Source organism: Globicephala melas, chromosome 2 (genome assembly GCF_963455315.2).
Source record: "Globicephala melas chromosome 2, mGloMel1.2, whole genome shotgun sequence".
Lineage (NCBI taxonomy): Eukaryota > Metazoa > Chordata > Mammalia > Artiodactyla > Delphinidae > Globicephala > Globicephala melas.
In genome coordinates this window covers 99,187,854-99,201,397 of record NC_083315.2, presented here as the reverse complement: position 1 = coordinate 99,201,397, position 13,544 = coordinate 99,187,854, and the positions used below count along the sequence as shown (strand labels likewise).

Genomic DNA, 13,544 nt, shown 5'->3' with positions numbered 1-13,544 from the left:
ATTCTTACAGATTTTTACACGAGTTAGCCCAGATCCCTAATTTTGCTGAACGTGCCCAGTGTATAATCTTCAGATCTGTCTTTTCTGAGGGCATTACTGCCGTGCACCGAAAGGTAGAGATCATCACACGAGCTTCTAAGGTATGTTTGCTGTCTAATTCAAAGACAGCTTTGCCCTCCTTGGGGGTAAAGGAGGGAGTGGGGACTGGGAAAGATCAACTCGAGTCCCTCTGCAGAAATATTGTGGACTTAAGGTTGTGTGTTTTCCTGAGTATAACTGTGACGATTATCCCGTGTGAGCGTGCATGCAGGTGAGTAAGAAAGAAGGAGACGCAGATCGACAGAGGAGAAAGAGGGAGGAAAAAAAACGACACTTTTACAGATTTCTTCTAACGTATTCCAAATACCTCCCAATGTACATTCTGGCCACTTAAAACCAACCTAAATAGTATAGTGTGTTTTCTATTCTGACTCTCTAGATTGCAAAAAGAGATTTGCCTTAGACCAATGCATTGGATCATCTGAAATGTGTTTACATAGTAAAATAAAAATATTCTAGAGACTTGATAAATGAAATCAATGATTATGATAATGAGTGATGGGCCGATAAGTTTTTGTTGGCTTTACCACACTGGGGTTTGTTATAAAGTTAAATTCTTGAATGTGGCTTTTTCTCCCAATGACGCACGTCCTTCACCACATGGTGATCCTCCACAAATACTGTAATGTTTAGTTGCTTATCTGGAGGCATGGGGTTTTTTCCTTCTAAAATATAAAAGATTTCACTAAAGAAAGCATAAATATTACCAAGGTATATAATATACACCCTCTAATAACGCCCTACGAGGCAGGAGCAGAGGTCGTCCTAGAGCTGCACTTGGTTTGCTTTCTTTACCCTAAAATCAAGGAAAATAAAGTCGACTAAAACTGTAGAGAAGGGGAAAAGTATCAATTTGAAAATTTGCACTTGGGGCAAAAGAATGAGAGAGAGAGGAAAAACAAATGAGATGGGGAGCTGAAGAGAACCCCAAGCAGCTTGAAATTAATAGACAGATAGTAAAAGTTAATAGACAAATCAGCAAACACTTAATAAACATAGCCTATGACCTTGAAATACATGATTGTATTCACCTCTGAGGATTCTGTAGTTCACCTCTGAGGATTATTTCCAGGGATAAGGAAGTATAGGCTTGCTATTGTATCTACCCTACGTTTAACTGTGCTGTTTGTATAGATACATCGTCCAAAACCAGATCCTCAAATGATCTTAAACCCCTTCCTACTTAGAAGCCGTCAAATACAAAGCCTAACTGTAACAACTGTCTTTTTTCAATTTCTAAATCCTTTAAAATAAGTATTTAAAAAATAAAACCGGCTCAAATAGAAATATAAAAACTAATATTTACTATTCAGTATTAGAACATGCGCAGTTTGTAATTCATTGAAAGGATTAAAAAATGATGGCTGTTAACATATTTTTTAAGACACTTATGGCTTAGTGAAGTGTATTTTCCATTTCACCAACCATAAATCCAGTTGGTAACAGGCCAGCAAACAGCCTATCAAGTGCTCAGTGAATATTTGTTGTTGAATGAACATACGTGCGTTTGGAGTTCAGCCGCATAATAATGGGTGTTTGCCTTCCCAGGGCTTGCTGCAAATGAAGAGTGTGAAGGATATTTTGGCTCTCATTCTGGCTTTTGGAAACTATATGAATGGAGGAAATAGGACTCGGGGACAAGCAGATGGATATAGCTTAGAAATTCTGCCCAAACTCAAGGACGTCAAAAGTCGGGTATTTATTTATTTTTCATAACGAAGGTCTGTGATCTGTCATTGTTTCCCTCGTATACCTTCAATTTTCAAAAAAAGTGTTCCTGGGTGTTCCGTTCATCTCTATCCTCCCCCTAACCGTACACTGTTTGCTTTCTTTTGAATAAAGACAGGTTTTTCATCTCCTTTTGATGACAAAATCCCCAACACTCGTTTGCTCGAAAGCACACAGTTAGATGTTGAACTGCCGTGAGAGGATAAAGCAGAGAGTGTACAGTATTAGCCATGGCGCAAGGCTTGAGTCTGCTCGAGTTTGGCGTTAGCTCCTTGTAATTTACTCGCTCCTAAGTGGAGAGCAGTGCTGACTCACCACAGGAGCTGAGCGTTGGAATTACTCTCGGGTCCACAACAATTGGGCTGGGGGTCCACTGTCAGACCCTCTGAGACTGATTATCGCTTGGCTCCACACCCTGCAGAGCTACCTCTTTAGAAACAACCAGCCCATATCTAGGCGTCCCCTGGGGGGGCAGGGGGAGCGGAGGGAGGGGAAACACACAGGCAAATTAGAATTAGACCCACGTGAACGAGACACAAAGGCTGCCTTGTGGGAGGGCCTGCTCTCCCCCGGAGTCCCAGGGTCATAAAGTGGCAGGGTGTTCCTTTTAAGCCTCCTTGATTGTTTTTCACGCCAGTAAGAACACACATTTTTTGAAAGGTGGGAAGGGAGGGATGGTCTTCTGTTCTACTCTCTGGTTCCCTTCAGCCCTCCCCTACCCCCTCCCTTCTTGGCTTTAGGCCTGAAAGTATGGAGACAGTCTTTTGGTTGGCTGGTGCGTGTCTTAGCCATTACCTCAGAGGCCTTATGGATTACCTCTTTGGGTTCCCCCCCAACCCCAAGAAAGAGTGTAGTGTCATTTCTTTGTAGAGATGCCATAAAAATGAATGGGACAAGGAGGAGAGAGGACAGTCTCCAACAGAATTAGGACCAGGTATCACAAATGAAAAGTATTAGGGTTACAGAGTGAGATTTCAGCTCTTTGACTATCTAATATGGCAGGGTCTCACGTGAATGATATTCATTTAAACTTCTCTTTTAAACCTAGGATAATGGGATTAATCTGGTGGACTATGTTGTGAAATATTACCTGCGTTACTATGATCAGGTAAGAAATCGCGTTAAGTGGAAAACTACACTAATGGGGTTTCAGCTCCTGCACATTGCTGGCATTCAGAAATTGGATGATGGATGGATGGATGAATTTCAAGTCCAACATAGAATTTGAGAGCTCTCCAGCTTCCTTGGTTTACAGATGGGAACACTGGAGCCAAGAGAGTTTAGTTGACTGTTGTAAAGAGAAGCATTATTCAGTGGCGCAAATCTACTGACTCTTAATCCGCTGTATAACACAGCTTCAAAGAGACCCCCAGTCATCTCAGTGCCTTCTGACCAGATTGTGAGGGTCTCTGTGAAACCCATATCCATTCAGTAATTGGTTATATTTGAAACTAGATTCTGGGATGCAGACCAAAAGTTAGGAACTTAAGATGCAATAATACCCAATACTTTATCAGCAATGTTCATCTGTGAACAAGTTAAAGACGTGGAATTTGAAATCCATCTTCCCTGCTTAGATTACACTGGGCCATTAGAAATAAAAATTTCTGTGAGAATCCACCTGAGCGCAATTTTCTGTGTTTTAGTCCTTCTCATTAAATCGAGAACAAGGAGTCCTAGCTTTGAGAAGAAAGAGGTACTATTGTAAGTTGTTGAGAAACCTAGCAGTCAGTAAATGGAAAAAGTCTCAGGAAAATGTTGTCAGGAGTCCCGCTTGACTATCCACACAAGCAGAGTTTTTCCTAGGTACCAAGGGAAGAAAAGTAAAGCTTCCAGGGCCTCGTTTTCAAAAGGCCTACAGTTTCATGCAGAAGACAGGCCAAGCACCGATGAAGTCTTTAGTCATCTCTCCTACCCTCCTGGTGGGTTTATCTAACCGTTGTCAATGTATCTACCACCAGGTTTATTATTCCCCTGTGTATAGATATCCTTGAGCCATTACCTAGCTTCCCGGCATTGCTCCTTGAGGTCCAGAACTCTTCGTTGTCTCTTTTTTCATGTTCGTAATGTAGGTGCTTGATAAATACTTGCTGAGTTGAATGTACTATAAATACCCACAAGCATGTAATAAGTAGCGTCTGTAACAAACAAGATGCAACGAGGCGAGAGCTATCTTCTGGTAGAGCAGGGTAGGTGTGTTGAGCTTCAGGCAATGTGTGTGCAGCCAAAGTTCTGAAGGCAGGTACCAGGGTGGCAGAAGAGTTATCCTGAAGGCTCTTGAGGTGACAGTTCAAATTCGAGGCTGGCCTAAGCAGATGTACTCATAGTCTCTGCCTCAACCATCCTGCCTACACAGATGCACTGTGTAGGAAGGATGAAATTTGCCGATGGAGTTTGACTCCTACTGAAGAGAGCTGAACCCAGTGGAATCGACTTCACAGAGGGAAATCTTAAAGTAAGATTAATTGCAAACACGGGATGGTCCAGTTTAGGAAAAACAAGAAGTCAACATTTGTGTGGTGCTCTCCCAGTTTTCACTGTGTTAAAATGAATTGCACTCAACAAGAGTACAGCATTATGTGATTTAGTAAATGATCCCTTCCCTCTTAGGAGCATAAGTGATGATTTTTGTGGTTAGTGGTGATGAGCAGTTAGCGGAAGAAAGGTGACTCTTGCTCCAAGCTTCCTTCCACTCATGCCTGGTTTTTGGTCCAAGTCTAGGTCTATGTGACGTTCAAAGAAACCCTTCTAGGGCCATGTCTTTTGAACTCCAATTGAGCAGCTTTCGCAAGAGCTACTACCGGGCCGATTTGCTCAGTAGCATTTTCTCTTTTTCTAGCTTAAAAAAAAAAAAAAAAAAAAAAAAAAAAATGAAGCCAGGACTGAATCTGATAAAAAGTTTTGGAAAATAGAAAGAAATATGCATGAGTTCTTCCATAGATTACCATGGCGTTTTGTGACAAGCATCTTAGATGTTGTTCCACCTTGGCGCTCAAAGGAGGGTACTGCTTCCATGGTTTTTTAAAAAGCGGTACAATAAGTAGAGGAAGATGAAAAATAGTACACGGATCACGTAAAATGTTGTTCTGATCAAATGAGGAAAACCACCTCCTCCTAGCATCCCAAATGAGGCCAAAGGTCTTAAAGGAAGGGGGCTAGGGTCCAGGGAATTCTCAAAACCACAAGAAAACAGGACGATAAGTTAGATGACTCCTGCCCGAGGTGCACACTTCCCAGAATAGCGTTTTATAAGCTCTCTGTTAGTGGTGCCAAACAGATTTTATTGGTAGGCCAGATGGTGTGTACTTGACCGAGAACAAGGCACAGTTCCTGCCTTCAAAATGTTTATAGTCTAGTGGGGAAGACACACAAGCTAACAAGGCAATTTTTAAGTTAACGTTGAAAGGTGCTGTGATAACAGGAATTAGCAGGGACTCTTGGAGACACCCAGGTGCTGAGACTTAGGGGAGGTCTTTAAGGAAGTGATATCTGTTTTGAGACTAGAAAGAGGAGTATGAACAAGGAGGTGTGAAGAGGGGCTGGGGAAGAGTTTTTGAAGAGGGACAGTTTTGTAGACAAAAGCCTAGAAGCAAGAGACTGTGGCCTGTTCTTTTATTTTAGGAAAGTTTAGGAGAGGAAGTTAGCGATAGGGGAAGGGAGAAATCAGGCTGGAGATGGAGACAGAGGCCAGATCAGAAAGTGCCTTGTAAAGCCGTTTTAGAGCTTGGAATTAGTCCTAATGGCAGCAGGGAAGATGGAATGTGAAGGAAAGCTGGCGAAGTAGCCTGTGTGGAGAGGAGAATAAGCGGAGATGGCCTGAGACATGCAAGACACAAAGCTTGTATTAAACAACTCGGGGAGAAAGCAAGCCGGACTGGAAAAGACAGTTGAGGCTCTGCTGGTCTCCCGATGTGCCTACAGTTCGTGTCCCTCTGGGTGTTTCTCAGCTGAGATCCTCTATTAGGTATAGTTGTGGAGCTTGTCAAAACCCAACCCAACCATGCCCTCGTAAACATCTGCTAAGATAAGCCAAACAACATTAAGAGAATCTTTACAAATATGTGAAGAATTTGATCATGTACACGCGCGCGCACGTGTGCCCACAAGCTTTAAGCTGCAGAGGAAGGTGGGTAAGAGCATAAGCGATGGTGATTGTTTCTCCCACCTCAGTGCTGCCTTATCCAGTACCTTCCAACTCACACCCTTTGGCATACCCCAAAGATGAGTTATCTAATTGCTGCCATGTGAAACTCAACAGGGACTTTCAATTCAAGTACTTTCATGTGTTCTTCCTGTGCCATTTTCCATGGGAGTAGAGGGTCTAAGATTAGGACATACCTGACCATTTTCTCTTTGATTCAAGAGGCAAAACAGAGCCCAGCCCGTGCCATAGCTACAGCCATAGCCAACCTCAGTGCCAATAAGACCGAAATGATAGCGTGAAAGACACGAACGCACTTCAAAGCAACAAGTCCAAAGTTAGGGATAGCAGGGGAGCATTGCCATGATTCTTATCCAACCATCCGAAAAAAAGATGCTTTGGAATTTCAACCGAAAGTGACAATTGGGAAGTAAAATGTACTTTTGTTTACCACATATTCTAGGAAGCAGGAACAGAAAAGAGTGTGTTCCCCCTGCCCGAACCACAAGATTTCTTTCTGGCCTCCCAAGTCAAATTTGAAGACCTTATAAAAGATTTGAGAAAACTGAAGAGGCAACTAGAAGGTAACAGGCACACTGTTCTGCTATTATGATAATAGATAGGATTTTTTAAAATGATTTAAGGGGATGATTTCTGTATGGCTCGGGGAATGGAATGGTGAGAGTTCAGTTATGGTACACTACCTCAGGACACTTTCCATCTCTGTGCACAATTTGGAAGCAGTGTATTTACACATCTTTCTCTTTCATTGGTGTTAATTAGTGTTTATTTTATATATATATATATATATAAATCTTGTTATATCTACATTTTCCAGCATGGAATAGATATAATTTTAATAAAAATAATAACAACCCTTTTTTTGAATTCTTACTGTGTTCTCATGCAATTCTTCTAACGACCCGAATAAACAGGAACTACACTAACTCCATTTTATAGATGAGAAAAATGAGGCTTCGAGAAGCTGTATTCGCACAGCCAGTGAGAGGCAGATTGGGTCTGATTAGAAAATCTCATGCATTGCATTTTCTAAGCTAGTTTACTATGTGCTGCCTTATCTTTCTGTCTCTCACTCTTGCTCTTGCTCTCCCTGTGGCGCGCGCGTGCGCGCACACACACCCACACACACACACACACGTGCCTATATATTTCGTTTATGTATATGAGTCTAATAATGATGGTAAGACCCGTAGTAAACAGTCTGTTTTAGTTTAATTTACATTTTTAATTATCCAAAGCAAAATGCTGAAAGCCCTTTTTGGCTTTTTTAAAAGGTGAAAATATGTCTCTCGGGCAGGAATTTTCCTTTGGCATTTCTAGAGCCTTGTGTTTTCACTGTGGAGACATCTCCTTGTCCAAGAATATAAATACTTGCCTTGGAGCTTGTATAACTCCAATTGAAGAGCTCTGTGGAGGATTTAGGGAGCGTGTTAATGTGGAAATGGAGCCCAGCACGCCAAAAGCAGAGCTTGAGGAAATGAAGAGCTTGCACCAGGAATATTTTTACACTAAGACATAAAATAAACATTTTAAAAATGTTTATTGTGAAAGAGTGCTCAGAAATCTAAGTCTTAGAGGACAGCTTGGAAATGGAAGTAAAGTGGGAAAGATCTGCTCCCGGTGGCAGGGAGAGCCATTTATTTTTACTTTGGGCATAGAACTTGCTTAAATAAGGATAGTGGTTACAAGTGAATATTTTTACCTTGTAAATTATTTTTAAAGGAACATGCGGGTTTTTTTTCCCCTCCTGTCGATGTGGTCGAGAGTGTGAATTTCAATGAATGCTTCGTTCAGGAATGTGATACGTGACCTCGTGATCATTCTTTTCCGTCTCCTCAAGAAGGGGCGGTTTGATCCTCGACTGAGTTGCGGGGCTTGAGTTTTATTCTAAGAAAGCGGAGTAGCATCACGTAGCAGTTTTTTTCTACCTCTCTCCAGTGGCAGAATTAGGGCCAGGCCAGTCCTCAGGGTGGCTTTTGCAGTAGCAGAGAAGACCTGTGCTTGTCCAGTCCCTGGCCGCCATCCCTGCATGCCCATCCTGTCTCGTCTTTTGGTCCTTGTGAGACCCTCTCGTATGGTCTTTCGAGCAGAAACCTGATCTACGTCGGATCTTTCCTCTTCGCCTGCCGTCCCTCCACGGCTGCCTTTCTCAGGCATCCTGGCTCAGCCCACTCCCTTTGATATCCCTGTGTGTTTGATGATAAATAACAAAGGGATAAGAAGAGTGAATTCAAAGGACCGTGTAGAGGCAGGGGTGCCCCCAAACCTCTGCAGTGGATGTACCTTATTTTCTCTAGGGAGATCCACGGTGTCATTCCGGATCTCTGAGTGCTCCACTGACACTTTCCCCAGTCAATTTTAAGGAAATACAAGACCTCCTGAAGCTGGAGGAGCTGCCTTATGAAGGAAGACTGAACGCTACCTCAGTTATTTTTCTTCTTTGCGTGGGACGTCACCACAAAGACGTGAAGTGTACCACCAAGGCAAAGGAGGAAACCGGCGCTGTCCCACACACATTGAATATTTAAACAAAAAAATGCCCTGCTAATCTTTAGAGATGCCCGTGTTTTTAATACATGAAAGGTACCTAGTAAATATTTAAAGAAAATACAGAACGTGGGTTCTCTAATGAATTTCTTGTCCTTCCAAATCCCATCTGGCGAGATGGCCAGAGTCGTGGCGGCCCGTTTCATCTCACTTCCCCGTTCAGTCTTCAGCTCCGTTTCCACAAGGCCTGGGTGTGAGCTGAGATGGAATGTTTAATTGAAGTGGACATAATTTTCACACATACAGCAAAGATTTGATGAGACTTTGAGGTTTATTGTAGCCATTAAAGTGTCGTGGCTGCTGGCAAAACCCCAGAAAATGTCTAAAGCTAAACCAGATGTGATTGGAAAATTTCAAGAAGGCTCAGGCCCTAGTTCTCCAGGCAGGCATAGCCCTTTAAAAGAAAATCATTTGGGGTAGCAAGGACCACACCTTAACAATCAGGTGGGAATTAAACGATGGTTGTTGGCTGTATAGATGTCACTAACAGCGGTAGAGGTCGTCGATGAGCATCTTTCCGAGAGACCAGAACTTCCAACGGCACTTTTATGTAGATGAACATAGCAAGGAATTGAGGATAATTGTATCTGCTACAATGGATCGCGTGAGTATTATCAGGTGCTTTACACAGACCGTCTCTTTAAATCCTTACAATGACCCTGTGAAGCAGATATTGCTGTGCAGCTCTTACAAGAGGCGAAAGCTGAAGTTCATGACGCTCAGGTGACCTGCCAAGTTACCTCACAGATGGTGACCTAGCCTCATTTTGAAACTAGATACGACTGTAAGGCACGTACTCACAGCTTGCCCTGTTGCTGGCCCAGAAGTCTCCGTATCGGATCACAACAGAGAGATACCTGTTCAAGGCATAAAGCCTCGTGAGGACACACAGGACAGAAAGAGTTAGTGAATGTGTGTGCATGAGCACAAGGGCGTGCACACACACGTGCCTAGAGCCCATACATGTAGACCCTCGGATCAGATAGGGACTTAGGAAAGAACTTCGTTTGTGTGTGGGGTATGGGGAGTGGGGAGACCTGAGAGAGATGGATTATCAAAGCGAATAGTACTGCACAGGATTAAGAACTCAGGCTTTGGAGTCAGATATGTACTTGCTACTGGTTTGGTGAAAGCAAGCAAGATCTTGTCGAGTAACATAACCATAAAAAGTATTGTCTCACCTGTAAAATAGGGCAGTTATAACACCAACATCATAGGAGGTAATGAATGCACGGTCCCTTAGTAAGGAAGGCTTCAATGAAGCTGATTAGGCATATATGCCTTTTACTGGAAAACAGACACCTTGTAGAATCAGGCCCATATTGTTGAGGGGCCAGCTGGCTGTGTTTGTGGAGAACCTAATTTCCAGAGCGCTACAAACCAAGCCCTCGGTGCTTAGGAATGTGTTCCATATCATGTTTACTGTTCTGCATCCCTTAAGCGGACAATACTTTTGATTTCCTTGATGCTTTGATGATACAAGTAATATCTGGGAGCAAATAACAGCGGCCGCTGCTCTCTTTCTCATTCTTTGACCTCGTTTGCTAGCCAGAACTTTGAAGGTACTCTCACCAACTCACGTGTGGTAGGCAGAGTAATGGCTCCCAAAGATGTCCAAACCCTGATCCCTGGAATCTGTGAATATGTTCCCTTACATGGCAAAAAGGGACTGTGCCGACATTGAGATGGGGAGATTATCCTGGACCATCCAAGTGGGCCTAATCTAATCACACAAATCTTGAAAATGAATCTTTAAAAGCTGACGACTTTCTCTGTGGTCAGCGGGAGATAGTACAGTAGAACGATCAGAGAGATGCAGTGTTGCTGGCTTTGAAGATGGTGGAAGCGGGCAGTGAACCAAGGAATGTTGGAAGCCTCTAAAACTGGAAAAGGCAAGGAACAGATTCTCCCTAGAGCCTCCAGAAGGGAATGCAGCCCTGTCAACACCTTGATTTCAGCTCAATGAGACCCATGTCAGACTTCTAACATACAGAACTATGAGGTAATAGATCTGTATTGTTTTAAGCCATTTAAGTCTGTGGTAATTTGTCATAATAGCAATAAGAAACAAACACACCACGCAATGCATTCTTTCTGATTGTGCCAGTTAGGCACGCGCGTGCACCCCATTGCCGAGGCTGTAGGTGTAGGATTTCCCAACTAGTGACACTCACCAGTATTGCAGGAAATATGAATCGGTGCTCTCTAAAAAAGAGTCTGTAGTCTGATAAACCTGGAAATGCTCTATACTAAAAACAAATCACAGGGACACAGTGCATATGAGCTTATTAAAGGCTCTGGGAAGTCCTGTAGTAAAAAAAACAATGAAACGGTTTAACCCTGTTTAAAGCAGGATTTCTCAAAACATGAAACATTGTCTTTTTTTCTTGCACTGAATATACTTAGTAGTATGTTGTTGTAGAATATGGATTCTGTAAAATATTGTTTAAGAAGAAGGGATGTTGATATTACTATTGATTTTTAATATCAAGAACGGAGTTGTTGGTTAAATGGTCATTCCTGGGTGACCTTAATAGGAGTAACTGTGATGAATAGGTATGGCCTTTGCCCTATAATAGTTCTCTTCATACTCCCTGGCTGCATTGTCCTAACTGGGTTTGTTATCCATGTAAACAAATGCAGTAGAATAGGTCACATTCTCTCTGATGTCTTGAGCTTGAAAGCCAAAATGAACAACTTTAGTGTTACAATTACTCTAGTATCACTGCTCTCAAATCCACATTTGTATAACATGACCCTGTGACTGTATTTCATTATGAAAAATTCTTTCTGGCTTTCCAAGTAGGAAAGCCGAATTTTTTGGTTGGAAATGACAGGAACTCTTCAGATAGGTGTTGAGAAGTCAGCCTATTGTGAAAAGTTTAAAGATTAAAATAAATCGCCCTTAGTAGCTAATGAGACTTATTTAGTATCCCGTATCATTAAGGGTAGGATATTTAATCAGCTAGCTGTGTACTAAATCTTGCCTTGAAAATGATACATTATTGGCCCTGTTATTGCATATATGAATTGGGAAAATGTAATCAGTAGTTAACCCTCAGTGTAAGATAATCAAACTTGTTTGAGAATGTTGGCAGAGATGCAAGTGAGTGTGTGTGTGTGTGTGTGTGTGTGTGTGTGTGTGTGTTTTAAGGTAATTCTGATGATGTTCTTTTCTCTAAATATTTAAGACTATATATTCGAACATGTCCTTTCTTATGTACCATTTAGAAATATTTAGGAATACACTTACACAGTTTTGGAAAGACAAGGAGTCTCTGTTGACTTTTTTGATATCTGTTATCACTCCATAAATGTTTATCTTTCAAATGTTTATCCTGCAATGTTAACTCTTATAAGCCTTCTATAAATGAGATGCTATGTGAAATGCACAGTCCCAGCATTCAATAAATGTTGAACTCTTTATTGTAAGTTTGAATAGTAGTAACATCTCTAACTCGACATTGAAGTACACCCGTCGCCTCTTTAGCCATAGTCGGTCCCCACGTCCTTATTTTAGTGGAGTGACCAGATTAGCCCAGAAGGATCCAAATGAACCTCTTTTGTACCTGAATCTAAGTTCTACCTTCAAATCTAAGTTGCAAGATACATACGTGAAAGTTACAGTTCAAGAAAGAGAAAGGGGGTGTTGGTAGATTTTTTTAAACTGTAATCAGTACGTCTTCCAGATGAAGCTGGCTGACTGAACTCATTCATTTAGCTCCACTCCTTTCTAAAAGCCCACAGAAAAATTAACATTTATCTTATTTAGAGGCACACAGTCAATACCAATATAATCAGCTGAAAGAGGAGGAATTAGGGAGGGAGCCGTACACCTACACGTATAAAAACAGGAAATGAGAACATTTATACGTGGTGGTTTCTCATGGCCCTGGGCAGGGACTGGTGTGGTGGCAGTAGTTCAACGATTTGGATATGCATATGAAATCATACAATTAGAACTAGGTTCAGAAACATAAGTTATAGATAAGTTATAGTCAACTCTCAACTGTAGGTTGCTAGATTAGCGAGGTCACGGAATAGTGATAGTCTTTAAAAAGTTAATGCATTAGTTTTCACATGAATCAGTATGAGTCAGCTATGCTATTTACATGTTGGAAAACCTTTCCTATTTGAAACTGCATGATAAGCAGTAGACTACCTACTGTTTCTTCTGCAAGGTGGAAACAGTCCTCTTCTTTAGGTACTTAATGAACAAATTAAGTGTCTGGACAAATACATTGATGTGAAGTATTAGTGAGGTGATGAAGGGTGAGGCGGGTTTGGGACTCTGAGCACCGATGGCATCGGGAAGGGAAGCTGCCTGCAGGAGTGTTGGTATCTCCAGCGATGGAGGGAGGGCAGAGGGCTGGTTAGCAGAACTTGCACTTCATCTTGCCCTTGACCACTTTTTTGTTAAATGTTTGATTTGGGATTATGTGTGGTGTCCTTCCCGCTTCCTATTACTGTAGTTAATCAAGAGTTGACTGTGAGAAGTGAGGAGAAATGCTAATAACTGGTATTGCTGATCTACTAATGAGTATTCAGGTTTGTTCCACTGCGGGGAGGAGGAGGGGTCCCGTCCAGGCTCCACTGCCCAGGTCTTTAATGCAAGCTCACACCACGCCACCGTCCTCTTGTACTGTCTCCCTCACAGCCATGCTGGTGCCTCCCCGGTCCGGATCTGTCCACCACTTGGATGAAAGTATGCCCTTCTGCAGATTTAGTCAGTCAGTACTGTTGAGCCCCAAACAGAACTTAAGAAAAGTGATGGCCTATTGATATTACCTCAGGAAGCAAAAGAGACCATTTAAAGAAGGCCTGTAGTGACTATTCCTTTGAATTTGCAGTAGACACAGTTGGGAAGTACCAAGCAGTGGGGGGAAGGGGCCGTCAGTGGAGCATTCCACCCCCAGTGCATGCTATATGGGGGTGCCCTTAGCATTGTCAGATCTAGTAAATAAAATCCAGGAGGCCCAGTTAAATCTGAATTTCAGACAAACAAGAC

General features: G+C 42.2%; 1 protein-coding gene across 1 annotated transcript in view; it reads left to right on the top strand.

Annotated features, from left to right (window-relative positions):
• Positions 1-13,544, top strand: part of FMN1 (formin 1) — a 405,529-nt gene that overhangs the window by 247,851 nt on the left and 144,134 nt on the right. The window contains exons 10-13 of the mRNA XM_060294520.1: positions 11-140; positions 1,648-1,794; positions 2,876-2,935; positions 6,432-6,552. Of these exons, the coding sequence (XP_060150503.1) occupies positions 11-140; positions 1,648-1,794; positions 2,876-2,935; positions 6,432-6,552 (458 nt within the window). The remainder of the gene's footprint in view (positions 1-10; positions 141-1,647; positions 1,795-2,875; positions 2,936-6,431; positions 6,553-13,544) is intronic.